The following is an 18,066-nucleotide window of genomic DNA, read 5'->3' on the forward strand; positions in this document are numbered from 1 at the left end:
ACAGATAAACATGGTCAAAATATCCCATTAAGACACCAAGACCTTGAAGAACACCTTAGAGAAATGCATGCTGTGATTTGGGCTGTGATTTGGTATCAAAAACTCTCATCTGGAGATTTCTGCAATAATTATATTGTTGGTGATTGGATGGTGAACAACTCTATTTTGAAAATGTCTCAGAACCCCCTCTTTATTTTCAATATACCTACTGTAGACATGCCATTTACCCCCTGAATAACTACGACACACATGAGAGGTCTATTGTCATCATGGTGGTTGATTTGGTGCATGACATTCAGAGAGTTGATCTGTTACTATGACAATGGTATGGATGGATATGAATGGATGTTCATTGGATAAACAGCAGTTGTGAGGAACATTTGAACATCTCATCACATCTTAGGTGTAACATTATCAATACATTGGTAAAAGATTACCAGGCTATTTCTGTCCATTCACACAATAGACACAATAGACCTCTCACGCATTGTCATCATTTTGACAAGCCCCGGTGCCTTCTCTTTTCCACCAATGGCGAAATTGAATGGTGTTTTCCTTTCCCGTTTACCAGTGATCTTGTTCTTGATACTGAATGTGGGGTTCATGGGGAAATTGTGTTTCACCAAAGGATTTGAGCTTTTGTTAATGTTCCCATTTCTAAAAGCCAAATTGCTAAACACTAAATGACCGGATGTTGCAGAGAATGCACTGGCTAGCAATTTTAACTGCTGCTTCGAAATTCAAAATACCCTGCCTTATCAGAGAGAGAAATGTAGAAGGCCTTGTTCATGGGACCACAGCCGAACACAGACGAAGCTAGGAGTATCTAAGATGGGAGATGGGAAATACATACATCCCTGTGATAGATCTATAACAACTGAAGTGGATTGTTTACCTGCACACGGGCCTCTATCAGTTTGGTCATTGCATGTTTACCTGAACCTCCGTCAGTTTGGTCATAGCGTGTGTTTACCTGGACCTCGGTCAGTTTGGTCATAGCGTGTTTACCTGGATCTCTGTCAGTTTGGTCATAATGTGTTTACCTGGACTTCTGTCAGTTTAGTCATAGCGTGTTTACCTGGATCTCTGTCAGTTTGGTCATAGCGTGTGTTTACCTGGACTTCTGTCAGTTTAGTCATAGCGTGTTTACCTGGATCTCTGTCAGTTTGGTCATAATGTGTTTACCTGGACTTCTGTCAGTTTAGTCATAGCATGTTTACCTGGACACAGGCCTCTGTCAGTTTGGTCATAGCATGTTTACCTGGACACGGGCCTCTGTCAGTTTGGTCCTCTGGGCCAGCTCCTCCCTGGTGTAGATGTCGGGGTAGTGAGTCCTTTCGAAAGCTTTTTCCAGCTCATCCAGCTGCTCGGCAGTGAAGGTGGTTCGACTGCGACGCTGTTTCCTCTTCAGTGGCAGGTCAGGCTCTGATTCCACATCTGAGCCTTCATCCATCCGACTGCCTGGAGGAAGACACAGAGGAGGAGGACAGTCAGTCTCAAGCCTCTTTTCCTAAATCTGTACTTCCCACATTGACTGTTTATACAGTATGCAGCCTGTTATCATAGATGACTGAGCCCCACTCCAAATGAAAAAAACTCATATATACACTAGTGTTGCATGGTATACCAAGTTCAAGTTTCAAGTTTGTTTATTATTTGTCATAATAAAATACAGAATACTTTATGATGAAATGTACCAAAACATATATTTTACTTTGTTGTTAAAACCAGTTTGGGTTCGGCATTAGAATTCCCAACGTCCTCCTCGTCCTGTAAGGCTACTAGTTAACAAAAGGGGCTACTGAAGTCTACTGTGCAACTACTTTGCCTACAGAACTGATGCTGATGGTTAACTATGTTAGCGATGTGCCAGTGCTGGAGAGAGGTCTGGCTGAACCTTAGCGGCACTAAGCCCAGGATCCCTTGCAAAATAGTGTTGCAGATAGCAGAAGGGAGGATAATTGTGACTGAAGTAGTCGGCCAATGGCATCCGTTTAGCCACAGTCTATAGCCTGTGAGTCATATTAGCCACAGTATGACCTCATAACTCATTAGTTCAGAAATAACAAATACAGGAAATGCAAGATGAGGTGACTGAAGCTGAAAACAAATAAAAATTTAATAAAACGGGCATCTCTCTCTCTTTTTTTTTTTAGGGGGGCACTTTTTTATGAGGCTCAAAGGGCAGGTGCTCAAGCACCCCTTGGGCTCTATGTGTGCACGTGCCTGTTGCCTGTCACTGTACACTGTAATACACTACAGCATTTTTTACTGCAAATGTATAGTTGATATCAATTCAAGCTTATAGCAACAATATACATGTTCCCAATTACTGCCAAAAAAATCTAAATATTGACAGAAGAGGAGAAAGAGCGAGTGACAGCGGCTTCAAGACGGTCTCCTATGGTGCTTTAGAGAGGGCCATAATATTCCACCATGCGGTGTGTCATTTCACTGTGTGGTTATTTATACGCCTCAGCCTTTTTTCTTCTTCGTCTCTGTAAATACAATCCTGCAGCAGTACCCACATATCCCACAGGCCCCCGGGGCACAGAGCTGAGAGTCGGAGGGGGGGGGGGGGGTGCTAATCTCTCCAGACCACCTTGGCGATCCGTGTAGCACCATTCTTCCACTCAGGCCCCGGGGCAAGCCAGGACAAAACAACTGGCAGGGTGTAAATATTCCCAATATATTTATTGTGCGACTGATTTCATTGAATCCCCCCACGCTGCAGCCGCACCTATCCACACTGATGTGTTTTCTTATATATACAGAAATAGCTGCGGCAGATTATCCGATGCAGCACAGAAGCGACAGTATCCATTTCAATTATGGCCCCCTGGTACGCGTTCTATGATTGACGGCTCGGTTAAGGATTTATGTTGATTTGTTTTGGTTTCAGATGAAATTTGTTCAACTGACTGTGGCATCAGAGCCGGTTCTGCCAGTGATTGTGTCTCTGCTAGGCCAGTGATGGTGTCTCTGCTAGGCCAGTGATGGTGTCTCTGCTAGGCCAGTGATGGTGTCTCTGCTAGGCCACTGATGGTGTCTCTGCTAGGCCAGTGATGGTGTCTCTGCTAGGCCACTGATGGTGTCTCTGCTAGGCCACTGATGGTGTCTCTGCTAGGCCAGTGATGGTGTCTCTGCTAGGCCAGTGATGGTGTCTCTGCTAGGCCACTGATGGTGTCACTGCTAGGCCACTGATGGTGTCTCTGCTAGGCCACTGATGGTGTCACTGCTAGGCCACTGATGGTGTCTCTGCTAGGCCAGTGATGGTGTCTCTGCTAGGACACTGATGGTGTCTCTGCTAGACCACTGATGGTGTCTCTGCTAGACCACTGATGGTGTCTCTGCTAGACCACTGATGGTGTCTCTGCTAGGACACTGATGGTGTCTCTGCTAGGCCAGTGATGGTGTCTCTGCTAGGCCACTGATGGTGTCTCTGCTAGGCCACTGATTGTGTCTCTGCTAGGCCACTGATGGTGTCACTGCTAGGCCACTGATGGTGTCTCTGCTAGACCACTGATGGTGTCTCTGCTAGACCACTGATGGTGTCTCTGCTAGGCCAGTGATGGTGTCTCTGCTAGGACACTGATGGTGTCTCTGCTAGGCCAGTGATGGTGTCTCTGCTAGGCCACTGATGGTGTCACTGCTAGGCCACTGATGGTGTCTCTGCTAGACCACTGATGGTGTCTCTGCTAGACCACTGATGGTGTCTCTGCTAGGACACTGATGGTGTCTCTGCTAGGCCACTGATGGTGTCTCTGCTAGACCACTGATGGTGTCTCTGCTAGACCACTGATGGTGTCTCTGCTAGACCACTGATGGTGTCTCTGCTAGACCACTGATGGTGTCACTGCTAGACCAGTGATGATGCCGTTGCTAGACCGGCAATGGTAGTATCAAGTAGTATCAAGTAGTATCAGGTAGTATCAGGTAGTGTCTGGTAGTATCAAGTAGTATCAGGTAGTATCAAGTAGTATCAGGTAGTATCAAGTAGTATCAGGTAGTGTCTGGTAGTATCAAGTAGTATCAGGTAGTGTCTGGTAGTATCAAGTAGTATCAGGTAGTATCAAGTAGTATCAGGTAGTGTCTGGTAGTATCAAGTAGTATCAGGTAGTGTCTGGTAGTATCAAGTAGTATCAGGTAGTGTCTGGTAGTATCAGGTAGTATCAAGTAGTATCAGGTAGTGTCTGGTAGTATCAAGTAGTATCAGGTAGTATCAAGTAGTATCAGGTAGTGTCTGGTAGTATCAAGTAGTATCAGGTAGTATCAAGTAGTATCAAGTAGTATCAGGTAGTATCAAGTAGTATCAGGTAGTATCAGGTAGTATCAAGTAGTATCAGGTAGTACCATGGTAGTATCATGGTAGTATCAGGTAGTATCATGGTAGTATCGTGGTACTATCATGTAGTATAATGTGTTATCATGTAGTACCATGTAGTATCGGGTAGTATTGTGGTAGTATCTGGTAGTATCACATAATATCTGGTAGTATCAGGTAGTATCATCGTATTATATTGTAGTATCATGGTAGTATCATGTAGTATCAGGTAGTATCATAGTAGTATGGTAGTATCAGGTACTATCATGGTAGTATCATTTAGTATCAGGTAGTATCAATCAGGTAGTATCATGTAGTACCAGGTAGTATCAGGTAGTATCATGGTAGTATGGTGGTATCAGGTAGTATCAGGTACTATCATGGTAGTATGGTGTTATCAGGTAGTAAATGGCTGCTTTTCTTTATATAGCGCTTTTATCCAAAGCACTTTACAATTTGTTACTCACATTTTCACTCACACATTCACACACCGACGGCGGAGGCAACCATGCAAGGTGCCAACCTGCTCATCGGGAGCAATTAGGGGTTAAGTGTCTTGCTCAAGGACACATCGACACGCTGCCCGGGAGGAGTGGGAATCTAACCGGGAACCTCCGGATAGCCAGACGACTGCTCTACCTCCTGAGCCACTGTCGTGTGTATTGTGGTAGTATCATGGTATTAGGTAGGATCATGGTAGTATGGTGGTATCAGGTAGTATCATGGTAGTATGGTAGTATTGTGGTAGTATGGTAGTATCAGGTAGTATTGTGGTAGTATCATGGTATTATCAGGTAGGATCACGTAGTACCAGGCACTATCAGGTACATGTAGTGTCAACTCTACCTGTCGGCAAGCCTACAAATGTAGAATATTATACTGTCTGTCCATCACTGGGTACATTTGTCAGGCTGTTTCCATCTGGCATTAGATCCAATGTGGATGATCCGATCACAATTGGACAGCTCTAAGTACAGGTGTGAACGCACCCATGACGCAGTGACCACTAAGATCCCATCGCTCAGACCACATTCGGAGGCGTGACCACGTATGACCACATTCTGTGTGTACGCAAATGTGTCCTGGTCCAGAATGATTGATGACCACCTAGTCAACTGTGCGTCACGTCCTCTGGGGTGGTGCAACCCTTTTTGTATATAATTCTGTGCTGAACACATAGGAGGTGAAAGTATCTGCTCTCCCTTTCTTTCTCCTTTTTCTCATCTCCAGTTGGTTCTCAAATTGCACAAGCTGGCTTTATCCACCATGTCTGTTTTTCTAAATGCCCATATATTAGGGCTGCCACTTAAAAAAAATCATGTTGAACGAATCCAAAGTAATATTTGTTATGTTATCAGAATCCTCTATTATGCCTATAATGTGGGCTCGCCACGCCCCTTCAGCAGCCCCAGGATATGAATACACACTGGTCACAGGAAGAAGACGGTACCAATAATAATAATAATAATAATAATAATAATAATAATAATAATAATAATAATAATAATATTTCAGGTAACGCTATACTCCATTCACCTGCAAAGACATAATGCAACTTGTGTTCTTCCTTGTGATGATACCTTGATTATGCTGCTATATTAGGCTGTACATGGACAGGCCTTTTAACTAGCCTGCCTTTTAACCTGCCTTTTAACTAGCCTGCCTTTTAACCTGCCTTTTAATAGCCTGCCTTTTAACTATCCTGCCCTTTAACTAGCCTGCCTTTTAATTAACTAGCCTGGCTTTTAACTACCCTGCCTTGGAACTAGCCTGCCTTGGAACTAGCCTGCCTTTTAACTAAACTGCCTTTTAACTAAACTGCCTTTTAACTAGCCTGCCTTTTAACTAGCCTGCCTTTTAACTAAACTGCCTTTTAACGAGCCTGCCTTTTAACTAGCCTGCCTTTTAACTAGCCTGCCTTTTAACTAGCCTGCCTTTTAACTAGCCTGCCTTTTAACTAATCTGCCTTTTAACTAGGCTGCCTTTTAACTAGCCTGCCTTTTAATTAAACTGCCTTTTAACTAGGCTGCCTTGGAACTAGCCTGCCTTTTAACTAAACTGCCTTTTAACTAATCTGCCTTTTAACTAATCTGCCTTTTAACTAGGCTGCCTTTTAACTAGCCTGCCTTTTAACTAAACTGCCTTTTAACGAGCCTGCCTTTTAACTAGCCTGCCTTTTAACTAGCCTGCCTTTTAACTAGCCTGCCTTTTAACTAGCCTGCCTTTTAACTAATCTGCCTTTTAACTAGGCTGCCTTTTAACTAGTCTGCCTTTTAACTAACCTGCCTTTTAACTTGCCTTTTAACTAGCCTGTCTTTTAACTAGCCTGCCTTTTAACTACCCTGTCTTTTAACTAGCCTGCCTTTTAACCTGCCTTTTAACTAGCCTGCCTTTTAACCTGGCTTTAACTAGCCTGCCTTGTATAGCCTGTCCTTAACTAGCCTGCCTTTTAACTAGCCTGCCTTTTAACCTGCCTTTTAACTAGCCTGCCTTTTAACCTGCCTTTTAATAGCCTGCCTTTTAACTAGCCTGCCCTTTAACTAGCCTGCCTTTTAATGAACTAGCCTGCCTTTTAACTACCATGCCTTTTAACCTGCCTTTTAACTAGCCTGCCTTTTAACTAGCCTGCCTTTTAATTAACTAGCCTGCCTTTTAACTACCATGCCTTTTAACCTGCCTTTTAACTAGCCTGCCTTTTAACTAGCCTGCCTTTTAACCTGCCTTTTAATTAGCCTGCATTTTAACTAGCCTGCCCTTACCTAACCTGCCTTTTAACTAGCCTGCCTTTTAACTAATCTGCCTTTTAACTAGCCTGCCCTTAACTAGCCTGCCTTTTAACTAGCCTGCCCTTAACTAACCTGCCTTTTAACTAGCCTGCCTTTTAACTAGCCTGCCTTTTAACTACTCTGCCTTTTAACGTTAGGTTATGACTATAACCAAGTTCTGTTAGTTAGGGGCGATGCTTGGCATCGCCTTCTGCACTATCTCGCGTACGTGCACGCGTACTGAATAAACCACAAATGTACCTCTAATACCAGTATTAGTCTGACCACACCCCTCATCAGCTTACCTTCATAAGCAGGTGTGTGGTCACCTGCTCTCCTCCTTCCCAAGCTTTCACCACAAGGTGAGGACAAGGGCTGCAGCGGCGTCCGATGCCAAGCATCGCCCCTAACTAACAGAACTTGGTTATAGTCATAACCTAACGTTCTGTATCGTTAGTGGCTTAGCTTGGCATCGCCTTCTGCACAAGGGAGGCCAAGCGGAGCCACTTGGCTGACAAATACACCCCGCTGACAGCCCCCCAAAACCATCAGAACAGGGAGGGCCGAGCCCCCCCGACCCCCCCTAATGGAGGGTAGCCCCCCTATTAGGGACGTCACGGGAGGGCGACGGACCCGACCGTGCGAAGAGGCACTCAAGCAACTCAACGCACAGGGTGAGCAGACCGTGGCTTGACCCACGACTACACACACGCACAACCCGCATGCCACCCGGGAACGAACGGAGGAACAACCTCGTTACTGCCCCCAGAATCACGGGGTCAAGGGCAAACCCAACCCCGTGGCAAGGCCGTAGCAGCGGAGCACGAAGGAAGACCCAGACCCACCAAAAGGACTGGACTCCCTGGAATGGGGGCCCGGAGAAGTCCATGATGCCAGCATCAAGACCCCACCAGGTGGGCACGTAGTGCCCCGCCCCCCACATCGCCAGCGTATTCGGACAAAGGCCCCTCAGTTACTGCACCTGGTATTCCCAGGCGGAACCAACCAGGCCAGTAAGCCGAGCGGGCCCCGTCCCCCCAATAGTACACCGCCTGGCACACTGACCCTGCAGAATAGGCAGTCAGCATGGCCGTAAGCACACAAAAAAGGTTAACCAACGGAAGCAGGCAGCGCACCGGGGAAAAACCAGGCAACAGGCTGTTAACCCTAGCCTGGAGACTGCGGACGAGACAGGCGCCAGAGGGGACAGCTGAACACAGCCGCCCCGGCGGAAGGAGCGTAAGCTGGCGGTGTTGCATGACCAAGCCTCCATTTAACAACCCCCACCCAGAGAGGTCGAGGCAGAGAAGGCTGACACGATTGGCAGACGTCATGAACGTGCAGGGGCACCCTCAACCGGTGAACCCGGGAGTTGACACTGCTCCAACACACCAGGGAATCAACCACCTCGGTGTTACCCAATGCGGTGGTTGTTCCTATAACCCCTCAAGAAAAAACTCCAAAACACACCTGCGGGTATACACCGGCTATACCGCAGTACAAGCGTTTCAGTTTCCAAAAAGGGTTAACCCAGGCCTACGGGTCGCAAACATCACTTCGGACCGGGCCTGGCGGTACGGGAAGCACAGGGTCACCAGAGGAGGTCAAAAAACCACCCCCACAGGCCCCTCTTCGCCATGCGTGAGAGAGGAGCGAAAAACAATGGAGAACCAGCCCCTAAGCACACCGTACCTGGTATTCCCCGGCGGTCTCCCAACCAAGTACTAACCAGGACCAACCTGTGTAGCGGCCGAGATCCGACGAGATCGAGCGCGTACAGAATGGCATGGCTGTAAGCCATGACGACAGTGCTGAGTAAAAACATACCCAACCAGGGTCTCCATAGCGCTTAACCCTGTGACACCCAGACCGACCTGGCATTTTTCCCCCTGAAAAAAGCCCAAGTCCCTCAGGGTACCAGAACAGCAGATCTGCATCCCCGGCGGACAACGGGTTCAACTGATCTGGACCAGCGTGACCAGAACCAGTCCCGTGCCCTAACCACGCCGACATGCCTACTCCAGGAGAAGGGCAGATATGCGTGTTGATCTTAACATGAAAAGAAGGCGCCACCCAGACGTCGGGACGAACCGCGCCTGGTGGCCCACCCCAAGGGCGTGAGACCCCACTACATATGTTCAGATCCATCCCGTCATCATCCCCCAGACATGAACGAGGATCCGTCGACAACCCACCCAGGTCATGGGATGTGGTCGCCGGAAGAGGAAAAACCCCCATCTCAGTTGCTTTATAAAAACGCTGTTTCAACCACAAGCAACTAAGGCGTGCCAGTCAATCGCCTGTTTACAGCGAGCTAGCACTATACGTGCGTCGGGACACACCCCCATCAATGAACAGGCTATTTAGACCTGTCATTGAATCCCCAAGGCGCCCAGGGGAACGACAAGAGGGGTGTGACACTCCCTAACTCCAACACTTCTGGAATAGAAAGAAGGAAGCATCAACAGTATGTATCCCAGTCTACACAGCCGGGGTAAAAAATGTTCACATTTTTACATCCCACCACCCTCCCATAGGAAAGAGACGGGGATCCCCAGAGAGACTTCCCACGCGAGCTGTACAGATTGAAAAGAATATATTGCACCTTGAGCCATGTAAAAAACTGGTTTTAGGGCCTCCGGGGAAGAGGCACCGAACCCATACACACTCAATAAACGAATTGAATCGAATATACATACAATAGAAAAGGACCCTTCTAGAGGGTCCACTCACTTTGACAATCTGAGGAGGAAGGCTCTGTACTCTGATGGAGGCTTCCTCACATGGATCACATGGAAGAAGGAGTCCGAACTCACAGAAGGCCTGAGTAGGCGCTTGGTGAGGAGGAGCCCTGACCACCCCCCCTGAAAACAGATCCATCACATGGACCTGAACAGCACACGGAAGTCCTACCAACAGAGACGCGCACGGTGACGTACTCTATGGCGGGGGAATTCCTGCGGTGCACACGCCCAATATACCAGGCCGTGGGACCAGGAACTCCCTCCCCCCCCCCCCCCCCCCCCCCCCCCGTAACGTGCCGAACCGCCACGTGACGGGAACCTTGAAGGACAGGGGGTGTACCCCTGACCGACAGAACAATGGGGAGAGGAAAGGTTACCAGTTCACCCCTTTACGACCCCACACCCATGATACGACGTAACGACAAAAAGAGAATATGACACAGTCATAGTCAGCTCTATGAAGCGTTTCACAGCTCCACACAGCGCACGAGCTAACCTGCTATCTGATTTTTACTAAGGAAAAACACAGAATAGAGAGGGCTCTAAGAACCCCGGTCCAACATACACATGTGCTTCTGTGGCCAGTACAACCCAGTTGTAGGTCACATGACACACACAACCCATCATCATCACAATGAGAGAATACATCATTCTTGATTAGTATCGACCACAGGCCTTGCTAAGCACACATGACAGCAACCAAACCAATTTCCCTTTAGGAAATAAGTTTCTCCAGCAGATTTAGCACAACCTCAGCAATCAAGCTGAGAGTTACATCGTATCCCTACCACACAAAAGACACAATTAATGCACAACATGTCTGATAGGAGGTGATAAAGTCCCCAGGGAACCGGGGGGGGAAAAACACAATCCTCCTATTTTACCCTCAATACGGCCAGTTAAAACAGGAAAACCTGTTAATGTGTGAACTCACTGTCCATTGTCATTACAGTCTGAGAAAGAACATTCTTTTACTCACTCGTCACCAAGCATAGCTTCATAGGTTAGTTGCCTTAGTAGTGAGTACACGGTACACATAAACACCATGATGTTTCTCACACAACAACCAGATCAATACATCACGACCTGCACGGAGAAGCTACTGCCAGTGACAAAAACAGCTCACACACAACCCGCAACGTATCTCAAATGCATTGCAACAACACACGTTTTGGGAAAAAACACCGTCATTCACAATACATTTAGCAAGGTAAAACCAGAAGACGTGTTATGAGGGTCTGGCCAACCCCGTACCTGCCCGGAACGCAGATCAGCGAAGTGCAGTCACAAGCCACCGTAGAACACAGCCCTCTTTGTTGACGCAATCCCCGTCTAGGCTCAGGCAGGGTTGACGAACATCCCCTGTCAAGGATGACGTCGTGGTCAAGAGTGTAAAACATGTTAAAAATCAAAGCACGTTCAACAGAATAGCATCAAGCTAACGGCTGCTCCAACCGTTCGGGTGCTATCGCTTCCGCTCGCGAGACGCCGATCTACGACGCACGCGATCAGGAGCGAGCTCCCGGCGGCGCGCGAGAAGCCAAGCTACCCCGCGCCAGGCCACCGACCGGCTAACCGTAAGCTATGAACATGTAAACAATGACATAACACTCACCCAGACAGGCCGCCGTTCTGAACCCTCCTCACTTTTTAAGAGAAAAGAGAAAACAAGACGTCAACACCGCTTCACAACGGTGACATTAACACGTCCGGCGGAATCAGCACAGTACCAACTGGCCTGTATAGCTGACTTTGAACATGAATCTGCCGCTATCGCACATTACATGCACATATCCCCTCGTGAAGGAATACTCTCATTTGGATATGAAAGATGGGGCCTTAACACGGTGACAGAGAGAATCCACTCGTCCAGAACACACAGGGATCACCAGTGTCAATGGTCGCGGCCCATTAGTTAAAACTATAATGGTCGCCAGACCAAGGCCTTCTGTCGCCTAGACGGCTAAACAAAGGACCCTAGCCTGGGGCCGGTTTCCATAAACTTTGTCTAGTAGCCCCCATAGCACTAACAGACAAGTGGAGCCCGCCAGCAAACACTACTCACCCAACCTGGAACGCACCGCTCCTCACAACAGCGGCATGTCCGACAGTTCAGCTGTGGCCTGACAGGTTTCACCCCAACAAACACAGCAAGGAACTGCAGTTGAGAAGCATGCAGCGGCGTGCTCCCAATACGAAAACCGGTGGAGGGTTTGTAGAATGATCATCATCTTCTAGACACTCCAGTACGAAGACAATATCGCCGTATTTTCTCGAAAATAGTGAGAGAGAAAATAAAGATATGATGTCAACGTATCCTTGTTTCCCAAGCTGTTCCTAATCCAATTTCTTCCATCATGGTGTCAAGTGTGGGGATCTACCGAGGCACCTCTTCCTTGTGGTGAAAGCGAGAAGGAGGAGAGCAGGTGACCACACACCTGCTTATGAAGGTAAGCTGATGAGGGGTGTGGTCAGACTAATACTGGTATTAGAGGTACATTTGTGGTTTATTCAGTACGCGTGCACGTACGCGAGATAGTGCAGAAGGCGATGCCAAGCTAAGCCACTAACGATACAGAACTAGCCTGCCCTTAACTAGCCTGCCTTTTAACTAGCGTGCCTTAACTAACCTGCCTTTTAACTAGCCTGCCCTTAACTAGCCTGCATTTAACTAGCCTGCCCTTAACTAGCCTGCCTTTTAACTAGCCTGCCTTTTAACTAGCCTGCCTTTTAACTAGCCTGCCCTATAAGTTGAAACTTCCCAACTTGGAGTAATATTCCAATGTCCCAATAAGGATTGGTTTTATGCCTCATCATATACAGGTTGAGAACCCATAGGTATATGCATATTTTTCTTTGTTTAATTTAGTCCTGCTAACTGAATTATGACCATTGCGTTTTTACTGGTAGCTGGAGTTATGCCTTATTAAAAGCAAGTACATTTCCCAAGATTGTGTGATTATATTCCCAGGACAGAAAAGTACTTATTTTCAGGAAAAATATGAATCCCTAGTATGGAATGAATACACAAGGAAAATGTGATTTTATGTGATTGGCCTATCAGCTTTTGTAGAGAGCTGTCATTGTTGGAGACATTCGCTGGTCATCCTTCTATTGCTTGTAAATACAATTTCTGACTGTATTGGTATCACCTGAATTGTGGTGTTATTAGCTGGTACCACCTGGAGAGTGGTGTTATTAGCTGGTATCACCTGGAGAGTGGTGTTATTAGCTGGTACCACCCGGAGAGTGGTGTTATTAGCTGGTATCACCTGAATAGTGGTGTTATTAGCTGGTATCACCTGGAGAGTGGTGTTATTAGCTGGTATCACCTGAATAGTGGTGTTATTAGCTGGTAGCACCTGGAGAGTGGTGTTATTAGCTGGTATCACCTGAATAGTGGTGTTATTAGCTGGTATCACCGTGAGAGTGGTGTTATTAGCTGGTATATCTTCCTAGCTTTTGGGTCATTTGGACAATAGAAAAGCTAAATTCATGCAGAATGCAGGCAAAGTGTAAGTTAATATCCACAATGACAATATGGAAGAGTGGATAGCCTATATGCTGCATAAATGGCACTGTTGTGCGCAGATCATCTCGCCTCCTTATTCATTTCAAATGTGAAGGGAGGGAGAGAGAGAGAGAGAGAGAGAGAGAGAGAGAGAGAGAGAGAGAGAGAGAGAGAGAGAGAGAGAGAGAGAGAATAGCTACGAGGTCATTGTCACAAAATAATTGACCGACACAGAGTTTAAAATACTGAGGCGCCGCGCCAAGGTGTTTTAAACGTCAGTGAAGGTCAATTATTTTGCGACAATGATCGAGTATAGCTATACATTATCCTGCTTATTACATGGCTAACTTACTAACAATATACCTAATTCATTTTACATCGACAAGACGAGATCAAATGCGTCACACACACTCCGCTGTCAGTGCAACCAGCAGGTGTGTCTGATTGGCTGCACTGATGCAGTGTGTCAGTGGCCTTGATTGCGAACAGCTGCGCACAGCGGTCATTATTGTTCGGCAGAGGTCCGTTATCGAGTAATAACGGACCTCTGACGAGCGCTATTGACCAATCACACGCAAGCATTTCGGCGAATGTGAAAACGCCATGTAATAATATTGGATATCACAACTGGCCAGCAGATTAGTGTGATACCCAGTGGTGGTTCGTCCATAGTGGGCGCTAGAGCGCCGCCCTCCCTGGTTAAAAGAGAGAAGAAGAAGAAAATATATTTTTTTAGAGCCCTAGAAATAAAATAAACATGTTTAAAATGAATAATATTTACTCATTTTAAGTATGTTTGTGTTTCCAATGCACAATATAACGTTAATATATCAAATATAAATAATAGTTTTTCATTCACAGGAAGTCACTAGTAACTACCTCTCAGGCCGGGGCGAGACATATCGCGCACAACAGGGCGTGCACTGGTTTCATCGCTGTATCCTCGCAGCCAATCAAATAGGTCAACGAACGTAACGCACTGTGCGTTGAAATATGATGTAATATGATGGAAGCCGGGCACGTTTTCAAGCAATCTATATCATCTAAGCAAGCAGCGTCTATACTTTCCGTAGCCGCATTTCTCGGAGACGCTCTCTGATTGGCCGACGTCAGTTTCTACACTGGTTAGGCTTAGTTACTCTTCGAAGTTGGTTAAGGTTAGAGTTTGTCTTAGAGCATAACGGCAAATTCTTTCGACGGTTAAGCTTAGGCACTCTTTCAAAGTTGGTTATGGTTAGAGTTTGTCTTAGAGCAGGGCGATAGAACGCCAGGTAGTTTGCAGGCTGTTCGACGCGGAAATGGGCAAAGACACAGCTCATCACAGTACTTGTGTTGTGGTGCCTAACTTGGCTAACAAGAAGCTATTTGGCTAGCTGGATGCAGTCTGGACAGTGGATATACATCAACAGTCTGGAATGTGGGACAGCGGACATATACACTTTATCAAGCCTCCTGGACCACGTTTCAACTAAACAAAGTGAGTTAATGCGGTCTCTCTCTCCTCTCTCTCTCTCTCTCTCTCTCTCTCTCTCTCTCTCTCTCTCTCTCTCTCTATCTCTACTCTCTCTCTCTCTCTCTCTCTCTCTCGCTCTCTCAACACAGCGTGTTGTTGTTGAACTATAACATTTAATTTCGCTGCGGGTGACGCATAATTGATGAATGAATGAATGGTACTTGTTTAAAATGACAAGATATATATATGTGTTCATTATTGGATTGATCATACGTGTAATAGTGTAGTATGAATGAACTCGACTTAACGTTGGAAACGAGGTAACGTTATGTCGAGTCAGTATTCGCTTGGTCAGCTGTCCGCTTGCCCCCCCCCCCCGCGCCCACCCAAATGTAGTTCACACCGGCCGCCACTGGTGATACCCCTCCATTCCTCCTCACTGTCCATGTGCTCTATTGCATGATGTCATATACAGTCTTTAGCAATGTCTTGGTGATATAGGCGTAGGCCTAAAGTGTTTATTTGCATATTGAGCGAGGAAGCAAGATCCGATCACAAGTGGTCACTGGAGACACATGTGGAGACACATTTGAATGACGTATAGGACGTGTGTGTGTGTCTCTCTCTCTCTCTCTCTCTCTCTCTCTCTCTCTCTCTCGCTCTCTCTCTCTCTCTCTCTCGGACGACATAGAGGTGGGTGTCATCTGGTTTGGGCTGGCGTTCTGTTAGTAGTGGTAGTAGTAGTGCGATTGGTACTTATTTCCCAGACGGCTATGTGTGTGTGTGTGTGTGTGTGTGTGTGTGTGTGTGTGTGTGTGTGTGTGTGTGTGTGTGTGTGTGTGTGTGTGTGTGTGTGTGTGTGTGTGTGTGTGTATATTGGGGGGGGGGTGCAGGTTCTGATTCCTCTCCAAATCGTTCCCCAGCCCTGCAGAGGCTCAGCTCCTCAGCCCCCCCCCCAACCCCCACCCCTCATCTAATCCAGCATCCAGCCCCCATGGCTGCTATTGCTGCTTCCTCCCCTCTCTCTCTCTCTCTCTCTCTCTCTCTCTCTCTCTCTCTCTCTCTCTCTCTCTCTCTCTCTCTCTCTCTCTCTCTCTCTCTCTCTCTCTCTCTTCTCTCTCTCTCTCTCCCTTTCTCTCACCCGGTTTTAAGCCATTCCACACTAGGAATGGAGGCTGCCTCTCCCTCTCTCCCTCTCCCTCTCACTGCACCTGATAGATATGCATGGGGGGGGGGGGCAGGCTGAAGGATGGAGGATTGAAGATGGGGTTGGAGGTGGAGAGGGGAGGGTGGGGAGAGGGGGGATAGTCCCCGAGGGGGAGGAAAGGAGAGGAGAGGGTGAAGGGGGTATAGGAGGAGGAGGCAAGGGACCCAGACTGTAGTCGCCCCCCCCCCCCCCTCTCTCTCTGTGTGACAGCGATTATGAGAGTCGTGGGAGCGATGATGGCTCTGTGTGTGAGAGAGAGACATAGAGAGACAGAGGAGTAAATAGAGAGAAAGAAAGAGAGAGAGGAGAGAGAGGAGGGAATGATGAGACATGACGGGAGCGAAAGGGGAGGAAGGAGAGAGTGACAGAGGAGAGAGAGAGGAGAGAGTGACAAATGAAAGAGAAGAGGTGCCAAGTGGAGATAATCATGAAAAGAGCAGAGGACAGGAAGAGGAGAGAGAGAGAGAGTCCTGGGACGAATTCAGAGAGGAGGAGACCGGGACACACACACACACACACACACACACACACACACACACACACACACACACGCACACACACACACACACACACACTCCCCTCCTCCTTTCACTATTTCTGCTAGAGTTGAGAGCAGTCACTCCAGTGGAGTAAGAAGTTGAATTTGTAGAATATTTAGGAATTGTGTTGCATAACAGGCTCCTTCTAGACCCATGTGGAACACCTGTCTAAAACATAAAAATTTGATTCTTGTATAGAAATAAATCATGCTTTTCTACTGCCAGTAGGAAGACCATTGTACGTCTGTATTTGATTATGGTGACAGTCTGTACATTCTCTCCCTCCATGTTTCATCACTGGAGATACAGTACATCTCATCTCCTTTAATTTCTTCAAAGGTGGGATGATAATACTGATGACAAGGGAGGGGAAGTACAGGCTGGGCAATTAAAAAATACAAATATAAGAATAAAAATATAATAGATAATGAAAAAGATTTAAAAGAAATATATATATATATATATATAATAAAGATAAATGTCTGATGGGGGGGGTGAGTCTATGGCTAACCCTCATCTTAGCTAGCTCCTCATAGAGGGGATGAGTCTATGGATGAACATGCTCCTAATCTTAGATAGCTCCTCCTAGAGGGAATGAGTTAGCATCTTGCTCATCCTCCTCTCCGCACTCACCTCTAGTTCGACTCCCATTATGGAGCTAGCCATCCTCACCAGCTTGTTCAGTTTGTTAGCTGATCTTACCCCCACCCCACCACACCCCACCCCACCCCAGCATACCACAGTGAAGAAGAGGCCACTGGCTACTACAGACTGGTCAAACGACTGCAGCAGCCTATTGTACACATCATGACCTTCTTCAATTAAAAACTGGGAGGCATTGCATTTTATTCATCTATAAGGCTCTGCTTATGAAACGTCCCAATGATCTCGGCTCTTGTTTATAATTACAGCACTAGTCACAGGATTACTTTGCTTTAGATACACCACAGACCACATGTAAAAACTGAGCTTGGCAAAACTGGTTTTTAGATATTATGCCTGTACAAATGGAGTGAACTTACAGAAAACCTTGAAGTTAGACCATTTCATTACGTTAGACGGTTTTAAAGTTTTGAACTCTGATATCTTAGATGTTGCTTGTACTTATTTCCTTTGATAAACATGTTGGTGTTGGACTGAACATTTATCTGAACTGTACTTGTCCAATGTGTTTCTATGTCTGTTGTACACAGATCACTCTTGAAAAAGAGAGCACAGTCTCAATGTGCTTACCTGTATAAATAAATGACCCCAAATGCTTGATTAAAGGACCATCTCACCCTCAAATACAACTCAACTCCATTTGTCCCATATGGCTGATTATTTCTTTCCTTCAAAAGACCTTTGGTTGTAAATTCTTTGTTTAGACCCCCCCCCCCCTTTTTTATGGATATACTGTATAGTAGCCGTTTATTTTATTTTTCTATCACAGATTCTTTCACCTTGAGCTTCACCTTGACTTGTTTATGCTTCGATTACAGATTGGACCTTTAGTGTAGTGCTCAAGCACAAGTTGTGCTAGT

The 18,066-nt window shown here is 46.5% G+C and overlaps 1 protein-coding gene across 3 annotated transcripts in view; it reads right to left on the reverse strand.

The window, feature by feature from the left end:
* Positions 1–18,066, reverse strand: part of LOC311243933 (paired box protein Pax-7-like) — a gene marked incomplete at both ends in the record, with an annotated part of 151,350 nt that overhangs the window by 95,056 nt on the left and 38,228 nt on the right. For all 3 annotated transcript variants that reach the window (XM_084333339.1, XM_084333337.1, XM_084333338.1), the window contains one exon: positions 1,262–1,461. In XM_084333339.1, coding sequence (XP_084189465.1) covers positions 1,262–1,461 — 200 coding nt within the window. The remainder of the gene's footprint in view (positions 1–1,261; positions 1,462–18,066) is intronic.

This window comes from Notolepis coatsorum (genome assembly GCF_963971535.1).
Source record: "Notolepis coatsorum genome assembly, chromosome: 17".
NCBI lineage: Eukaryota > Metazoa > Chordata > Actinopteri > Aulopiformes > Paralepididae > Notolepis > Notolepis coatsorum.